Raw genomic sequence first — 20341 nt, 5'->3', positions numbered from 1 at the left:
ATGATTGATTAATGTTCCACACGTCGGTTTATTGGTTTCATTAATTCATTCCGCAGACATCATACCACCTGTTTCTTCCTCTGCCAACACCTTCAGACTTTCTTCCAGTATTTTTCACTACTCCCTACGCCTGTCCAGCTTTTCTCCTACCCCCACTCCTCAAGTATTTATGGAATTAAAAGGAGGTGAGCAAGTTAGTCATGTTCTTTTTAGAGTTTCAAAGTGACTGCTGTAGACAGAGTGATTTCCTCAGTGCTCCAGAGGATAAAAATTATTCTTCATTCTTTATCTGTGAGGGTGTGCTCTTGACGCTGGTAATAAAAAAAGCTGTGATGCCATCCGGCGTATGGATTACTGTGGAAATGACTCAAGATAACTGATCAGAGAGTGGGTGACTCAGAACTAAATCACCACCAGACACCAACTGGCTCCTGTTGCGTGCTCTCTCCTGTGCAGCTGAAGGATGGATGTGATAGGCCTATTTTAAATGTTAAGTGGTTGAAGCACATTCTACTTCCAGGCTTGGAACACGTCCAGCTGAAATTCACTCCTACTTGGAATCTGTCAGAAACCTGCTACTGCACCAGTGCCTTTGCATCATGGAAGTAGGACCTGCATTTGCACAGCATCATCCAGGCACAGAGGTTGGAACTCTCCCCAGTAGGTTATGTTAGAGCCTTTGCCACACACTACAAGGGAGGGGAACACAGCCTGAGTTTTACAGTAGGAGACTATGAGTCAGAATGATACACTAAATTGCCGTTCTCCCTACGGGGAGTTGAGAGCAGTCCTGGGAACTAATATCATGAAGAAGGTGGAAGCAGAGGCTAGAAAGAACCTTCAAGAACATTATTCAGATGAAGATACTGCAGCCCAGAGAGGTTAGGTCACTTGCCAAAGGTTACACAATTCATTAGCAGCTACAACAGCAGCTGTAGGACAAGGGCTAGGGATTCCAGATTCTTCACCTACTCTACCAGTACTTTTCAAACGTATGAATCAGCAGTGAATTGCGTTTGAGTGCAAATTCTGATTCATAGGTCTGGGACTGGAGCTGTCATCTTTGACAAGCTCCCAGGTGGTGCTGATACTGCAAGTCTTGGGACAACACTTTGAACAGCAAGGCTTTAGAACTCATGGCCACCTCAGCCCAGGATATTTGGTTCTTCAGTAACAGGAGTATCATTTCTCTCACAGGAGTGTTGGGTAAAGAAGCACCAGGGTAACTCACCTTCTTCCCCCTTTCTTTCTTCCCTTTTCCCATTCCTTCCTTCCTTTTCTCCCACTATATTGTATTTCCTCTCAAGCATCATCTTAGCAGCATGCTAGAGAGTCAATAAATGTATCCTGATTTTACTAGAAGGCAGTTACTGATAGAGAATGCCCAGGATTAAAATGAACACTGCTCTCAGATGGAGAGCTTCCAATATGATCCCGGGATGACCTATGCTGTCGGTGCCCTGTCCAAGTCAATATATGAAAGGATGTTTAAGTGGCCGGTGGCACGTATCAACAGGGCCCTGGATGCCAAGCTGTCAGGGCAATTCTTCATTGGCATTCTTGACATCACTGGTTTTGAAATCCTCGATGTAAGTATATCTGGTAAGAATGAAGTCAATGCATATTTACAAGGAGGTTAGAAAACGTGACTAGAACATCAGCAAATTGAACATAGTCAAAGCATGATGAGATTCATTCTGTGCAAACCTTATAAGCTACTTTGGTTGGAAAAGAGCCATTGTTAATATTAAAAAATAATTATAATTAATAGGATTAAGAAATTAAGTCAACTTAAGTAAAGGTAAATAGAAATAAAGGAGTATTTTATGGTTTTGAATTGCAATATCATTAAGTATTATTGTCATAATCTTTAGTTTATGGGTATATCTGAACGAGGTAAGAATTTAATTGAACATTTGTTATTTACTGGGTCCATTTGCCACCATATACCATGTTTCCCTGAAAATAAGACCTAGCCGGACAATCAGCTCTAATGCGTCTTTTGGAGCAAAAATTAATACAATACAATATGATATAATACAATAAAATATAATATAATATAATACCGGGTCTTATATTAATTTTTGCTCCAAAAGACGCATTAGAGCTGATTGTCCGGCTAAGTCTTATTTTCGAGGAAACACGGTAATAGTGGTTATGGTTTTCTGTACAGTTCTCCAAGTGGATGTCAATTTTTATTTTTTTAATGAGGTATATTTGACAATTAAAACTATAGATATTTAAGTGTACAATTTGATGATTCGGTACCGGTATGCATTGTGAAATAATCACCACAGTCAAGTTAATCAACATATTCATTACCTCAAATAGATAACTATTTTATCAATTTTATTTTTATCTCTCTTTTCCTACCGAATCACATCTTTGAAGCATAACAGCCTTGAGCAACTTTGCATTAACTTTCCAATGAAAAACTACAACAGTTCTTCAATGAGCACGTGTTTGTTTTGGAGCAAGAGGAATACAGGAAAGAAGGCATTGACTGAGCGTCCCTTGACTTTGGTCTGGATCTGCAAGCCTGCATAGATCTTGTTGAGAAGGTAATGCATGTTTTTTCTCCTTGTTCATTTTTATTTAAGGAGAATTGTCCCTGCTTGCCATGTTGATCCATGTCAGGACTCAGGCTCTGTCAGGGGATGGGAAATGGGCCAGGAAAGCTCTGCACATTTTCCCTTAATGGTCTCTGTGTGCAGCACCCATGACATCCTAACTAAACTCTCACATCAGTTACCCTCTTCCATCATCTGCAACACAGACTGTCCTGTCACTATGCATTTGCTGCTTACTCATGGCCTCCACTGTTAATGTGTGAGCAAACTTGTCGAGATTAAAAATGGTCATGCTCTTGACTGGAAAAGCAGACCTGAAAATATGTGCACTGCAGGGCCTGACTGATTAACATAAGGTGAAGGAGGAGACCCAGAGCAGCTAAACGAAATTTGGCAAATTAGCATGCAAACAAACAACTGCCATAAATCCTCAAGGCCACTGCCTTGCAGGATGTAGTTTATTCATTTAATTGGACAAGTACCAGTTAGTTTAAGTAATTTATGACAATACTTCATGGCTTATTAGTAAATTAGAGGCAGTGTATGGTTTCTGAATTCAGTGGTGCTCCTGGACTCTGACTTTTTTCCATGTGCTCTGGGAAAGATTAAGCGGGTTTGCTCGAGGAGTTCGTGATGGCCTTTTTCTGTGGCTTTGTCCATGGGAGCAAGTGGCATGTTAGCAGTTACTTGCCCCTTATGTTTTGCTATAACTGTGGATCGCAGTGAATTCTGGAGACAGATCTGGGCGGGCCAAGGCCTAGTGATTTTAACTTTCTCAACTTTCTCTTTAGCTACGCTGTCACATTTGATTCTCAGCAACCCTGTCAGGAAGGGTCTAAGGTGACTGACTTATCACTGTTTTTTTGTGGGCCTCAGACTTTATCAATCAGTGTCCCATCAAGTTTATTTATTAGGCTTTAGATGAAACTAAATCGTCCTTGAAAATGGCCATTATTTCTAACAGGGGTGGACATCACATTGATTTTATTTCTTTTCTAACCCGTGAACTTCCTGGAGGGAGGATAGGTTGATTAAAAAAAAAAGGTAATGACCAACCTGTGAGCTGATTGAAAATAACAATAATAATAATAATAATTAATAATAACCCAATCATGGTCAGGTCAATGTTTGCTGGCATTATTAAAGCTGTAGTTTTCTGATTAGAAATGAAACAAAAGAACTGGAGCTTCTCAAAGGGATAGATTTAGCTTCTGGCAATTGTCACCTATAATATCTCCTTACTCTGATTATGTGAATTGAGCTGTTTTCAGGTAGGAAGATGGGACATACACATGATTCAGATCCTGATAGTCCTCATTTTCAGTTGATCTGAAGTCTATTGTCTCATGTATGCCAGTCTTAGTTATTCAAATAACACACTAGCAACATGGATGTAATTTCCTGTTGTATTTTCTACTGATACGATACATGAGAAAAAGAAAACTGACCAGGTGATAGAAGGAAAAGATAAGTCTTTGGCTTCCTATAAACAGTTTCAAAGGTATCCAGCTCAGGCAAATGAGGAATAAGAAAACCTTCTTAAATGATTCTATATTTTAAAAAGATTCATTGTGTTGGCTCAGGCTGTGTGGAGAAAATTTGTAGTAAATATTAATGATCAGACTTACTCCTTGAAACAGAATAAATGGTGGTGAGTTTTCAAAATTCAGAACTAAAATACATCAATATGTGCAAAATGTCTTATAGTATGCATCTGTGTATGTATATAAAGAAAACGGATTTTCATACATAAAAGTTTAAAATGTTTATGTTTACTAAAATGTTTATGTCAAACTAACAAAAATGTATTTTACTACCAGCTTTAATTGTTAATTTGGTTTTCAAACACACAATGATCTCCTTCTATATACATGCAGTGAAAAAAATCTATTATAGGATTTGCTCACACTTATTTCATTACTTGAAATATTCTAGTTTAAAATTTGAGCATCTATCATATATTAAAGTATTAACATATAATTACATATTTGGTTTTACACAGATATTGGTTTTACATAGGTATTGGTAAAGAGATTATTTCTATTATTTTTTAAACAAATAAATCCAAAATTATACATTTAAAAACATGTTGCCCCTTCATTGTAGTCACCTTGAGAGAGTACTTCCATCTTGCAATAATTAGCCCTTTTGGAAAAAGTCTGTCACAGAATGGCGATTAGGAGAACATTTTAGAATGTTACCGGCTTTGAGAGAAAATTAGCTTCAATACTAATCATCTTACCAGTTCTTGAGTCCAAACTGTATTACTTAGCCTGATCACATTATTCACCTTATTTGCCTGACTAGGCCTGTAGCTTTTGATTGTTTTTATAAAATGATACACTATCAGACAACAAGAAATGTCCATGTGCCAGTAGTTAATGGTGTCAGATATCCCAAAGAAATTTCTAAAATATTTTAAATCCCGGTAGTATCTTGGCGATAGTGTTGTTGCCTCCCAAGGGGAGGTTTTAGGGTGTGCAAATTCTCATGTTTTTATTATAAGAGGAATCACATTAACTCTAATTTTCTTTTGTATGCACAAGAATAATTTCTTTAAACATATAGCTTTATGCTTTTTTGTTTGCAACTCAGTTTATGCCTGTCTATTATCCACAGCAAAGCAGCCCAGCCCCCAAAGCTCAAACCTGTATATCTGAGTGTTCATCTGCTGATTAACAACTTAATTGGCTGAGGACTTAATATTTTTTAGTCACCTTGGAACTTCCTATGCTAAGGGTTCTGAGAAATGCAAACCAGAGGCGTCATCCTAGCACTCAAGAACATAGGGTGTAATCAGAATGATGTCTTAATACAAAAACTATTACTGTTTTTTGTTTGTTTGTTTTTAATTAAACAAGTAAATTTATTTAGTAACTAACTTGTTTGATCACTTCCTTGTCACCCCACTGGTGAGGGGATTTCTGCCCTAGAGTTATGGGGATGGCTAAACATAGGACACCTGACACTGGACAGATGAGATTGACAGCAGCTTATTAGTCACATATACTCACAGCCTGGGGGAGGAGGACTTTGCGTGCCAAGCAGGGCTACATGATGGTTGCACTTGGGAACAGAATGAATAAGCAGGGGTTGTGGAAGCCAGGCTTTATAGTAAGAACAGGGTGACGTGACCCTTGGTTCCTATTGGAGGATGTGATTGGCTCATTTGAATAATTCCATGGGCTGTCAGGGAACTGAAACCCATTTCTCAAAGACAAGCAGGCACTCTGCCTTGTCCCATGATGAGGAGGGTTGTTTCGATGGGGACCTTACGCACTGGAGCAAAATTGGGAGGGAAACTTGTGATTAGGTCATCTGAGGTCCTCCTGGTTTTCCCCTAATGTAAAGGCACACATAATGTTGGGCCTTAATTTTAGGCCTAATACCACGCTACTGTGTAGAAGACTGAATTAAATGCTAGAGAAAACTTAAGGGTTTGTTATAAATAGCACTTGCCCTTAGGAAGTATGCAGTCAAGTAGGAGGTTTGTAAGTCTAATAAATGTAAAAATATGTGTCATGTCAGTATAAATGCAGTAAAGGCACTGACAAAGATCCACAGAGCTCAGAAGAACAGGGGTCACCTCTATGTGCAGAAATCTAGGAAGGCCTGGTGGGAAGGGGGTACAATTTCAGCTGGTTCTTAAGGGATGGATATAATTTCAGCAGGTAAAGAGAGGAAGTTAGGAGGTGAAGGGACTGGCAAAAGCAAAGGCGTAGAGACATGATGTCTCTATGTTTCAAAATGTTAGGTGGTCTAATTAGAACTTCGAATACACAGACTGGAGTAGCTAGAAGTTAAAAAGGAGGGCAGTAGAGCTGCTTGTGTTTAATCGGGTGGGTTTGTGTATGGTGTTTGGAATGAAAGGAAAGGCTATAGTTATGACATTTAGGAAGCTGTTGTAGTAGTCCAGGTGAGTAATAGACAGGTCCTGAAATGGCAACAGTGACAGACATAAAAGAGAGGAAGGCAGAATTGATTATATTTGAAGTTGGAGAGGTTTAAGCACTAATCTTCTGAGTTAGGGCTCCTGGCTCAAACCCTTTACTGTGCAATACAGGACAACTGATGCTATGGGATGGAACATAAAGACTGATTTCTTTTGATCTGTTTGGAAATTATTTTGCTGGAGGACCTCATATTTATTAGAAGCTTTATACCTCCTGAGTCCTGGAGAAGTGGAGAAGACTCTGAAGAGTGTTTTTCCATCCTCAGTGGTTTAGTTCTTATGAGTTGTGACACCTACTTGTTTCATGTAAAACTTCCATCACCCCCAAATGGAAGTTGGCTTCAGCGGAGTCCCAGGGAAATGGCAGTTCTCATGCATGGAAGGTGACTCTGCGTGAAATAGGGGCTGCCACTTCTTGCGAGTTTGCCACCACCCTCTTGTTAAGAGTCACCGTCCCTGGAGATGCTTAAATATTTTAAGGACTAATTCCAGTTTTCACTGGGGATTGACTACAGGCATGAGGGGAAAATACATGGTACAAGATGGAGTCCATGCCTCCCAGAGCTTGTTACCAGTGAATCCACTGTTTCATTTATCATTCTCCCTTGTGTTTTCCTCCTCCTCTTCCTCCTCTTCCTCTTTCTCATTTCTCACTTTTCCAAGAACCCACAAAGTCAGTGCAACACCAAAGACAGGTGTTGGTTTCACTTAGAATACTTTGTCCCCACTTAGGACAGTTCATATATTCACTCGCTACATCACTCCCCACGTAGGTGCTTGAAATGAAGGACGATGTCCCAGGACTGTTCAGTACAAGAGTTATTGGTGGAATGTTGTTCAGTACATTTTCTATAAAATGTTGGTTCTATATCTATGAGAATAAACAAGAGATAGAGAAACATAGTCCATGTATTATTAGAATGACAGGTAGATCCAAAACATGTTCTTCAAATATCTGATGATCTACTGAAGAAGAATTAGTCCCATTTGTATCAGCTCCAGTGGATTAATTTCGAACAAAAGATTCTGAATTGCAAACAGGTTTTATCTTAGTATGTCACCCATCCAGAGTTTTGACTTGAAGTTGGTGTATTCTCTCTCTATGGAAATATTCAAGCATAAGCTAATCTTATTTTTAGAAGGGAATTCAAGTTGTTATTAGGTGATTGGGCTAGATCTTTAGTGTCTCTCCCAAACCTGACAGCCTATGATTCTTAGGTACAAAGGGTTGGTAGAGAATCATGAAATTTATGTTGTTGTGTCAAGATGTCATGTTCTGTCTTGGAATTATCATGACATTTTATCTGTACTTCTCTTTTGTCTACTTTGTAGTCTACACATTATGTATGTCTTGTCTTCTTGACTAAATGCTCTGGAACCAGAACCCATGTCTGATTCCTCCTTTAATAACCCAGAGTGTTTCGTACCGTGATTTGTTCATGAAGGGACTTAAAAATATTGATGGAGTAGACAAATGAATAAGCAAATATACAAAAACATATGCAAACATAAAAATCCTTGATTCCTCCCCCACACCCCAGTCCCCAAACCTGGCTTTCCCAATGGTTATGTACTCTATATTGGTTAACAGAAGCATCCATTACCCATTTGATCAAACCAAAAACCTGGTCATCCTTCTTCCCATCATGCTCTACATTCTATCCATTGGCAAGTTGTGACCCAGCTCTAATTTCAACTAATATCACATTTCAATGACTTATCACAACCTCCAACACTAACACTAGTCTAGACCAGGAGTCAGCAAAGTACAGCCTTGTAGGCCAAATCCAGCCTGCAGCCTGTTTTTGTAAATAGTTTTAAAGGGACATTGTCACACTCATTGTATTTACATATTGTCAATTTCTCCTTTCAGGGCTGAAAGGGCTGAGTCGATGGCAGAGGTGTACAGAGACTATATGGCCACAAAGTCTAAAATATTTACTATATGGCCCTATAGAGAGAAAGTTTGCTGACAGGAATTATCAGGTTTTCTATCACATATCCTGTTTTTGTTTTTATAACGCTTTAAAAATGCAAAAGTCATTATTAGCTGGCTTTCCAACACAGGCCACGTACCAAATTTGGCCCATAGGCTGTATGTCCTTCACCAACCTCTGTTCTAAGCAAACGATCCTTTTCAAACATAAATCAAATCATGTCATTTCATGTTAAAAATCTCCAAAGGTATCCAATTACATTTAAAATCCAAATATCTTACCACGGCCTGTAAGAACTTTGGGATCCAATACGATCCTCTCGGACTTGTAGTCACGTGCTCCATTCGATTAGCTTTGCTCTGTCCACTCTTGACTCTGGCAAGACCCCCACCTTGCCAAGTGTGCCACTGCCTGAGGACTGTGCACTCGTCGTCTCCCTGCCCAAAGTTTTCATATAGATCTTAGGATTCGCTCTGCTCATTCAGGTCACAAGGTTTTACCCCACTAGCCTACCAAAATAGCTCTTATTCAGCCCTCTCCTCCCCCTGGTCATTCTCTATCTCTTTACTTTGCATGATTTCTTCAGATCACTTGTGTAAAACTAAGTCATTAATCTTTTTGTGTACTTGTCTCTTGTCTGTCTGCTCCAGTAGAATGTGAACATCCTGAGGACAGAAACTTTGTGGATGTGGCTTAAGGCCACATGGCCAGCTCCTACTGGTGCCGGGCCCCTAACAGGTATCTAATCAATGTTTGTTGAATGAATGATTGTTGTTTATATGTAGTGACTATCTCTTCCCTTTGGCAACTGATTAGATTCCTGGAAAGAATTTACACCGACCTTCTACTGAAAGGACTGTGTACTGGTGTTTTTTTCATCTGCTGTTCATGTATATCTTCAAAAGCCAATGGGAATCTTTTCCATCCTTGAAGAGGAATGTATGTGTCCTCAGGCTACAGATGTGACTTTCGAGACCAAACTCTTTGACAACCATTTTGAAAGGTCAGTTTATTTCCAGAAGCCTAAGCCTGATAAGAAGGAATAGGAAGCTCACTTTGAACCTGGCCATTATGCAGGAGTGCTAAGTTACCTCTAGACCTTCACACACACACACACACACACACACACACACACACACACACACACATATACACATACACATATACGTATATATATTTCCCCCCTTTCTTCCGCTTCCCCTCCCCTCACCCCATCCCCCCAACTCCTGGCCCCTCCAGCTGCTCCTGGCAGCCCAGCTCCAGGGAAAGCCATTATTCACAATTTTAGCTGTAGAGGGTGCAGGTCACTGGGCCCATGTGGGAATTGAACTAGTGACCTCGGCATTAGGAGCATGGCACTCCAACCACCTGAGCCACTGGACTGGCCCTGAAATACCTACGTTATGATAGTATTTCATGTGCGCAGAGGTCAAAAATCTCAAAATAGACAGTCACCCAACTCAAAGTAAGAAATTCAGAACGTCATGGAGACCATGAAAGTTATGGGTTTTTCCTTATTTATCCTTTCTTTTAACTTAACATTGTATGAATGAGTGATTTCAATTGATCTTTTTATTGAAGTTTGTTTTTTTTTCTAATTCTCTCATAAAGAAGTAGTCACTGTGAAGTAATGGTCTCCAACCTATGGCCAACGAAGGTTTCTGATGACCCTCACTGCCTCTTCTCATTTCCCCACAGGGGTGTGTGTGTGTGTGTGTGTGTGTGTGTGTGTCCCTTTTTTTTTTTTCTCCTCCTTTTGTGTTTCTAGTCAGTGACTCTGGGTGGAACAGAAAGAGAACTGATAAAAGGTAAAATAATACTTCAACCGAAAAATGACCTGCCAACTGTACAGACATGCTTGTAATCCTCTTCTTTGATATTCTTGAATATTAATTATGACATTTACGGTAAAATGCCAGTATACTCGCGGATATTTCGTTCTCAGTGCTTACCGTGTGTCAGGCACAACTGGATTACTCCACCTGTCCTTGCCTATAAAGCAGTGCTGATGTGAGTTGTTTTCATTGGAAATACCATCCACTTCTTCCCCTCTAGCCTCCCTCCTCCTTTTCCCCCCTTCCTCCCTTCCCGTTCTCTTTCTTTCTTTCTGAAACGTAAAGCCAGAGAATCTCTTTGAGTTGAACAATGGACTTCTGGAGTATTATTCAGTATTGTTATATCAAACTGATTTAAAGTTAAAGGACCCATATAATTCGTGACTTTTTTTTTTAAGGAATGCACAATTTGCTATGTTAATTTATGTATTCCTTTCTTTTGTCACCTAACCTGCATGTCTTTCCAAAGGTGCCTTAGAGCATCAGTGGCTGGGTTGACAAGAACAAAGACCTTCTTAATGAAACAGGGGTGGCTGTATTTCAGAAGTCATCTAACAGACTCCTGGCAAACCTTTTTGAAAATTACATCAGTACAGACAGTGGTGAGTCAAAAAACCTTCCCTCATTTTTCAGCCTCAGAATGGAACCCATGGCTGCCTCAGCGTTTACAACAATCCTTGCTTCTTTCCTGTGATAGCTGTGTCTGCTCCCTGTGGTCTGACTCATCCTCTCTTATTAGCCTTCCTGTGCTCAGGCTGGTGGTTCTCCAGGGAAATGGTGCTCGAACATAGATTTATTTCAAGGAGGCTGCTCTGGCCTGCTTTTACTGTCTACTCTACCCAGCTGCAAAGAGAAAACAGCAAACCATATTTTGATAAGTGATTTTGGGGAAATAACAAGTCCCTTTAATATATATTACCCAAACATCTTGGAATTCTCTTTCACAGTGCTTTTATATTATAACAACATGGTGGCTATTCTAAGCTTCATGAAGGCAGGGATTATGTCTGATTTGTTCAATTGTAGCCTCCAATATGTAGGAAATGCCTGTTTAGCAGGTACTCCATAAATTTTATTGACTAACTAATAACTAATCTTGTTTAGTAGTTAGTGATTTACAAAGCCCTTCTGATGCATTATCTTACTCAATCCTTGCCATGACCGTTTCAGGTACATATAGAGAGAAATCTCTCCCTATTTTACAAGAACAAGTCTAGAAAAATTAAGCAGTGTCCCAGTTTCACAATTCTAAATGGAAAAGCCATTTCTGAAATGTAGAAAGCAGGACTTCTGCTACCTCATCAGGTGCCTATTCCACTCTCACTGTCTCCCGGTAACAAAACAGAGAGATGGACAGACTACTCATATTTAGTATGCAATTCAGACTTCTGCATCATGATACAAAGGATTTGAAGATACTGAGCCCAAGTTACTAACATCAGCTTCACAACTGGACTTAATGCTAGCTACAGAGGGAAACTCCATGATTCATATCAAAAGTCACAGACTGGCAGCCCCTGAGCAGAACCTGGCCTTCAAACATGGTTGTGTTTGGTCCACACAGGTTAAAAAAATCAGAAGATTTCACATACATATTTGGATTTCCTTTAAAAAAAATTTGTTTTTTGGTTTTTTTTTTTTGGAAATTATGAGAAAATGGAAAATCTGGCCAGCCTGGGTTCAGATGTCCCCATGGTAACCGGACAGAGTATACTAGCTGTTCTTTAAGTGGGGTGTGTATTCTCAGCTCCTAACATTCTCACCCTCCTATTATCTTACACCCAGCTTCAAGTTAACGCCCAACCCCCATCAGCTGATTGACCTGGTCAGGGAATGGAGAGAGAATTTACTTTTCCTGGTTTCATCACTACATAGTGACATAATTCAGGAGAGTACCGAAATCCTGTGGGACTGCTTCGAGAGGAAGTTGAGAAATGGAAGCTATTGTGTGTGGACCCTGATCATCTTCAGGCAGTGCATTTGCCCGATTCGAATAGCTTCTCAAGTACCACTGAGGGGTCTGTGAGATAGTGGTCACATTGCTTATGAGTAATTTTCTGATCAGAAGAGATCAGAGAGTGGTTTGGGCAGAGAATTAGAGAGGAAACCATCTTCTGACTCTTCAGGTTGTGCTATGTTCTTTGGAAATAGGAAAGAATCATCCAGAATGTCCTTTTTCATAATCCTTTAAGCACCCTCTGAAACTACTTGCCTCTAAGTTTCTGACCCCAAACATCAAATTACCTATTGTAACTTTACTGTTTCTAGGAAACCAAGTACTTGAAACCAGTTATAATTTAAAGCAGAAAAGTAATGGAAGGTAGTAGTGTTTCTTTTCCATGTATGGAGAAACTTAAGTACAAAGAAGTCAAGTGATTCACTTGGAGGGCCTGGGGCATGTCAATAGGACTATCCTAATTAAACTTTGTGACATCTGCCTCAGCACAGTTGCTACTCAGGCAGAAAGAATATTTTATTAGTTTTCCATACTGATAGCTGGTCTATTTTCTCCAGATTGCCTTTGGATTTTGTTGTTGTTCGTCTTTGTGAGTTAGTACTTACTATACAGATGTTTGTAAAACAATTTGGCTTAGCATAAGTTCTTTTGCTTCAAGAAAATGGAAATAGATTGTTTTTTATAAATTATAAAAGTAATATATGAGTGCTACCAAAAACACAGACAATACAGAAAAACTAAAATGAGGAACATAAAAATTATGTATATTCTCACATAGATAACAACTGCTAACATTTTTATGTATACTCTTCCCAACATTTTTTATGTATATAGCCACCCATAATACAAAGACTCTTGAAAACATGTGTATACACTCAGGATCATAATATACAAACTATTTGGTAACCTCCTTTTTCTCTTAAGGTAAATCCTAGAAATCTTTCCATGGCACTTATATGGATCCACATAATCATTTAAAAGGTTGAAGTGTTTCATTGTATGCCTACTCTTTCATAATTTAACCAATCTCCTATTGATGGACATTTGTTGATAATTTTATTTTTTGCATATTTCTTTTGTAATGACTAAACAATGCTGCATTGAGTGTCTTTATACAGTTGCCTCATTATTTCCTTAAGGAAAAGCTCTAGAAATAGACTTTTTGTTTTGAGACATAAGTATTTTTAAAGCTTCTGTAGATATTGCCATATTGCTTCTAGAACTTTGACAAATTTATGCTTTCATCAGCAGGGTATGGTAATGTGACAAAAAAGAGCTTTCTAAATGTTTTTTTCTTTTTTTAGCTCTACAGTTTGGGAAGAAAAAAACGCAAGAAAGTAGCTTCATTCCGAACGGTTGCATCTCTGCATAAAGTAATTTTTAATTGCATCTATTCATATATTACCTGCTTCACAATCTTCATGTTATTACTTATTTGAAATTTCACATCTTCAAATAAGAATATAAAGTCTCTGAAGTTAGTCATGTTGCAAAAGTTGAAGTTTATTTTAATATTGATTGGCTTTACTGGACACTGTTAACTTTAATGAGAATATTGGCTCCTAACAACTCACAGTTGCCAAAATTGCCGTTGGCCAAATGGAAAGCTAAGCTGTCTCCCTACCCTCAGCTACAGACTCTGGCCCCTCCCCTGCCTCAAAGTGGGACTAAGCAGAGTCTATGTGGTAAAGATTTTTCAGACAGAAAACTTGAGAAACAATTTCTTTCTTCAAGCCATTTTATTGCCCAGCCATAAATTATTGCTATCAAATTCAAAACAGGTAGATATGATTTACAGCAGAACCATGTCTGTCAGATAAATATTGACTTGCCACAGGAAAGAAATCATGTATTTTGGTAAACAGGGAAGAATCTTGAATTCATTGTTTTATTGTTGGTAAGCATCTTGGCTTTAAGATTAAGTTGATAGAATTGAAGACACTTGTGAGGTGCATTAATTTTTTTAGTGATTTACAAAGTGATTTTGTGTTTGTTACGATGTCTATTTTAGGAAAATCTAAGTAAATTGATGACTAACCTGAAATCAACAGCACCCCATTTTGTGAGATGCATAAATCCTAATGTAAACAAAATGCCAGGTAAGAACTAGACTTCTTTGTAATCCGTACTAGGGCATACATTTGATTTAAGCTTTGTGGAATGTCCTTTTAAGAAACATTTACCAGTCCCTTTATATAAGGGTTGATTTTCAGATTTAAAAAAAATGAAAGTTAGTTAAAAGTGAGGTCTTTAGAAACTCCACAAGATTGCCTTTGAATTGAGATTCAAGTGGATTTACAGAAGGATTTCACAAAGCAGGCTCAATTGCGTAACATTAGAATGCTGGATATTACCATTTAAATTTCTTCTTGAATTTCATGCTAAAATGTGGATGAGCTTCTGTGCCATTGTCTACAAGGGCAACATATAATAAAAAGGGTTTGAATAGTCAATTGGAGGATTAAGATAGATATATCAGCATTAAGAAAATTATTTGGTCTGAATTATCTAAATTGACCATAAAGACAGTTCCTAAATCCATTTCTAATTGTTAAGAACTCCCTCTAGTCTTCCTTCCCAGGGCTAATATCTTCCCTCTCCCTAATAGTACCCATCTCTTTAGGTATGTATTTCTGGGCAGTGGATACTTTTTTTTCGTTTTTGTTTTTTTGTGTTTCTTCCCCCACCCCCTGCCGTTTTATTAAGATATAATTGACAGGCAGCACTATATACGTTTAATGTGTATAGTGTAATGATTTGACTTATAGATATCATGGAATGATTGCCACAGCTTAGTTAACATCCATCATCTCATTTAGATACAAAAAAAAAAATAAGGAAAAAAGTTATTTTCTTATGATGAGAACTCTTAGAATTTACCCTCTTAATAATTTTCATATATACCATAGAAGAGTGTTAGCTATAGTCATTATGTTGTATATGTACCCCTAGTATTTATCTATTTTATAGCTGAAAGTTTGTACTTTTGGGCCACCTTCTTCCAGTTTTTCAGCATCCCAATCCCCACCAGTGGTAACTATAAATCTTGTCTCTTTTTTTATGAGTTTGGTGGTGTATTTTTTCTCTTTTTAAGATTCCACATATAAGTGATGTCATATGGTATTTGTCTTTCTCTGACTTATTTTACTTAGCACAATGCCCGTCCATGTTGTTATATATGGCAGGATTTCCTCCTTTTTATGGCTGAGTAATATTCCACTGAATATATATATATATATATATATATATATATATATATATATACACACATATATATATACTACAACTTCTTTATCCATTCATCTGTTGATGGACACTTAGGTTGTTCACATGTCGTGGCTTATTGTAGTGGATACTTTTTGATGAGTAGATTGTTTTTGATGAATAGAGGAATGATGAGATAGGTAGGTGGTGGTGAATTATTATTTGTATTTATGCCTTTAATTGTCAAAACAAAGTTTTTACTGACATTACTTACATGGCTTGCTTTTCCTATATCATGGGTTTAGACATTCCTAGCCTTCTGGCTGGAATTACAAGTTTCTGTTGAGCTTGGTTGGAGGTTGTCAGCCTCAAAGTTGTGTATTTGACAAGCACTTATGTCTTCAGAGCACTAATCACCCTTGAAATATATAGCCAGATGTTGCTGATTCTGATTCCCAAGGTTCTGTAGTATCTTGCATTTTTATTAACCTCCTATAATTAAGGCCCCCGATCTTGACAGTCTGTGACCTATTTTAGGAAAGTGTGATGCTAAACAATGATGCTGCAGTTTGAGGTTTCGCAAAGCAAACATTTCGTGCTCATTCATGCTGTATATTTTTGCCTCATTGTTTCTTATCAGCTGGGTTTCTGAATGCATCTAGGGACATTGTTTCCATCTAGCAAGGAATCTAATTAGCTGCCTCTATTTTGGAGTAATTCTGGTACCTATTAGAGTTGCCTCCCATGGAGTCAGCTCTGATTTCAGCAGGACTTTGTTTTCTGTTTTCTTAAGTCACAAGACAAAATTATAAGAAAAACTTCATGATCTAGTCAAAACAGCTCTTCACATGTACTTAAAGGGAATGAGTGTGCTTGATTTTTAAAGCGTCATAGGACCTCACTTTTGCCACTTCTTATGTATCATGTTTCTGTTTACGAAAGGGATTGGAGTACAGGAATATGTGTGTATGGCTTAGAGTTTATTGCTGGGACTCTGGGCACAGGCAGAGTCATCTTATTTCCGTTTTTCTTATAACACTAAAGTAGGGCTTTGTGTTAGGGAGAACGCTGCTTGAATTCTTCCAGAAACCTTGCTGACAGCCAGATTCAGTGGCTCCTTCGATGGTTTTTCAAAGGCTTCTATTAGAGATTACTGCTATAGTGGTGCTTCTTTTGATAAAAGAGGAGGTGATAGGAGGAAGCTTATACTATAGAATAAAACTTAGGTGCTGAATATAGGCTGGAACGTTGTCCAGTCCTTCCTAAGGCAATCGAGTAAATGGAATTTTGTTGTTGTGCCATCTTATTCTTCCTTTTAATTCCTCCTTTTTGTAATCCCTTTCCCCTACTTAGAGGTGGCAGTTTCCTTTTGAATTCTTATTTCTCTCTCTAGCTGGTGTTTGGCTGGTGAATAAATATGATACCAGCCATTTGCATTCTAGCAAAACTGTATTTTTTTTTCTTCTTCCAGGAGTATTTGCTTATAAAACCTTGACTAACAGTGAACTAAAGGGTTTGTTCCCTGTTGAAGGAATTTCAAGTACATTCTATTTGAAGACTCTCACATAAGATGACGGGTACTGTGAGTGCCGCCAGGCTGGGAATGAGTGGACTATTTAGTGCCTATCATGTAGAACACACAAATTCTAACTCTTTGAATCAAAAGATGCAGCAATTAGGACAAAATAAAAACCTTAAGGTAATAATTTTTTTCTGACACAGATTCAAAGTGACCTTTTTTCTTCAGGTATAATGGACCCTTACTTGGTTCTACAGCAACTGCACTGTAATGGTGCCTTGGAAGGGATTAGAATATGCCGTGAAGGTTTTCCAAACCAACTACTGTATGCTGATGTTAAACAAAGGTAAACACACATCTCGGGATCCATGAAGCCTGAGACACTCCATTCTGTTTTCCTCTCTTTCTGAGTGTTTAAGCATGTATTGTTTGGTTGATGTCCTCTAGAATACAAACCGATGTGATTTGGTGGTGATGATATATATGATGACAGAGTTCCATTATTATTTCCTCTTAAATTCAACATCCATGTAGCTGTAATATCTTTAAATCTCTACTAATGGATAATAGATCCACAAGTAGAAGAAATATATACAGAAGAAAGATATGGAGGCTGAATTGAATCTCTGAAATGGTGTATGTGTATACTTAATTGTAGCTGCCATCCAAGTACGCTTTTGCTTAACCAGCAAACATGTGAAAGGAAGGAAGCCAGCAGAGTTTGTGGCAGGAAAAAGGAGAGGCATCTTTGCTTTCTACTTCCTGAATTCTAAAAAGATAAATTATAGGTCATCAAGCAAATGTGAGCAAACTATGGTAGTGTAAATAGAGTACCTGTCCCAGAATTAAGAGGCATATTTCTAGTTTTCCACTGGCTTACCACTGGGTGAAGGAATCTTGGAATTTATAGTCTCTGCTTTTCATTTTCTTATCTGTACAATAGACACTTAAGCCTTCCTCTCCCTCTCTTGCAGCTCCCAATCTCTCCCTCCCTAAACGATCAGAGAGGCAAATGAGGTTGTTGCTAAAATACTATGAAAAGTGTAAATTATTTTTCCAAACTAAGAAATTACTGCATGTATCCTCATTATTATTGCCAAAAGTTTTGTGAAAATTGAACATTTGGTTGGAGATAGAAGTCTGTACCTTCTTTTACCTTATTTGACCAGATTACTCTTTATTTGAATCATATGACCCCGACCCAAGAATTTATTTGTTACCTATTTTAAATTAGGTACTGCATTCTGAACCTGAAGGCCTGTCCAAGGAGCAAGTTTATGAGCAGCAGAAAAGCAGCTGAAGAATTACTTGGCTCCTTGGAGATAGACCATACCCAGTACCGCTTGGGAATCACCAAGGTAACCAGAACACTACAAAGAACGCATGTGGAGAAGAGTGGGAAGAAAGAATGTGTATCTTAAAATACCTATGAAAAGTTCAATTATAAGGTATGTTACAGCCCTTGTGACCACAAACAATACAAAAGAGCTCAATTGAAAGTAGAAACTTCCACGCTATTTGAGAGAGAAAATTCAGTGCTTCTTAAACCTCAGTCTTGACTACATTTACATTTTTATAATTATTCATCTATGCAAGTTTCTGCCTAGATATAAAATACTGAATCAGCGTTAGTGTGCTAAAAAATGTTTATATATACCAGAGCTAGAAAAAGGTGAATCAATTTGCTGGAGTGAACTTGTCTGTATGTGATCTGATTCAGTCACAAGTACTATTTTAGGGCATTAATTCTAGAAAATTATCTGAGTAATTAAAAACTTTAAGGTCAACCTCACTGTCCAAAAATTAATCCACAGTGTGATTTATGGATGATGTGATACAGAATTGCACACCTGAAATCTATGTAATTTTACTAACAATTGTCACCCCAATAAATTAAAAATAAATTAATAAAAAAAAAATTAATCCAAAGTTAACTTCCTCAAATGGGATTCTGCTTCTTCTTTGATGATCTTGGTAGGAACCACGTATTTTGGGAAACTTCTGACTAATAGATTTGGTTTTATCAGGTTGTTCCTGATAACAATTTAAGAACTAAATGATTTGGAGAATTGGAAGGCCTTGGATGAAGAGCTTATAGGAAAAGAACTCTGTAGGATGCAATTACAACATGTTGTTTTTCTTCCACACAGTCCGTTTTCACTGTTTGTTGTTTCTGCTGATTTTCACTACTGGTGCCTTGCTTCCTTGTTTAGTTATTTTTGTGTATATTACTCATCTAGGTCAGGATTAGCACAAGGTGAATGAGTCTCCTCATGCACAAAATTTAAGAAGGCACTCTTAGCATTATGCAAGTGCTGACTTAACAGCCCCAAGAGTGATGGCCTTCTTAAAATTTGTGCCTTAGGTACTTCACTCACCTCATCTTGGCCATTCCTAATGATTATCAAATCCTTTAATGCCTAGCCAAAAATGTCTTTCTCTAGACCAGAGGTCAGCAAACTGTGGACTAAGGGCCATCTCTATGGCCTATTTTTTTTTTTATATGACCCACTTGCTGAAAATGGTTTTCCATTTTTAAAGGGCTGTTTAAGAAAAAGAAGAAGAGTCTATGAAGACTCTATGTGGCCCATAAAGTCTAAAAATATTTACTATCTGGTTATTTACAGAAAAAGTTTGTGGAACCCTGCCTGGGCCTATCTTAAAACTTAAACCAAATTCCCGAGACAACCTAGACATTATCAATAGATAAGGGAGCAGATAGTCTAAGTTCTTAAGGAACCAATAAAACCGAAGCATTAAATAAAATGTTTTGTAATCTTAAAACTTATGAAACCAAACTTTCTAAAATGTACATCTTACACATAATATTCAAAAAAAAGTAAGAAATAGAACTGATAAATCAATTGCTCATAGAATCATTCAACAGACATTTACTGAATACCCATTGTGACTGGAGCTAACATCTGACTTATTTCTTTTAGATGTTTTCAAAAGCTGGCTTTCTGGGCCAACTGGAAGCAATGAAAGATGAAAGACTATCTAAAGTCTTCCCATTGTTCCAAGCCAGAGGACCGGGCAAACTGATGCAAATCAAATTCCAGAGGATTCTGGCAGAGAGGTATGGTACCCCTTTCCTGCATCCCTTTGCTAGGTTAACGGTGCGCCTCAGTCAGTGTCATCTTACCTCATTGCCTCATCAAGGTAAAGAGCTGCCTCCTCTGCTTAGGCTCAGACTTAACTTAAAAAAGTTGAAATCATGGAACACCAGAGCACAAAGGGTTTTTATTGCCTTATCCAACCAAGTATAAGCATAATTCATATATTTCTTGCATTGTTTCTAAGCTTTCCCTTTGGAAGAATTCCTTACAATCAAAGAAGTCTGGATCTCTGAGGGTGACGTGACTCC

At 38.0% G+C, this 20341-nt stretch overlaps 1 protein-coding gene across 1 annotated transcript in view; it reads left to right on the top strand.

Moving 5' to 3' along the window:
* MYH15 (myosin heavy chain 15) overlaps positions 1–20341 on the top strand; it is a 127692-nt gene that overhangs the window by 38189 nt on the left and 69162 nt on the right. Inside the window, 11 exon segments of the mRNA XM_033124141.1 lie at positions 1448–1589; positions 2392–2422; positions 2425–2561; positions 9365–9538; positions 10764–10896; positions 12236–12242; positions 13564–13624; positions 14263–14350; positions 17203–17320; positions 18209–18332; positions 19917–20053. Coding sequence (XP_032980032.1) covers positions 1448–1589; positions 2392–2422; positions 2425–2561; positions 9365–9538; positions 10764–10896; positions 12236–12242; positions 13564–13624; positions 14263–14350; positions 17203–17320; positions 18209–18332; positions 19917–20053 — 1152 coding nt within the window.

This window comes from Rhinolophus ferrumequinum, chromosome 2 (assembly GCF_004115265.2).
Source record: "Rhinolophus ferrumequinum isolate MPI-CBG mRhiFer1 chromosome 2, mRhiFer1_v1.p, whole genome shotgun sequence".
Lineage (NCBI taxonomy): Eukaryota > Metazoa > Chordata > Mammalia > Chiroptera > Rhinolophidae > Rhinolophus > Rhinolophus ferrumequinum.
Note: the sequence above shows the minus strand (reverse complement) of the source record. Positions and strands in the feature narration are given on the sequence as shown.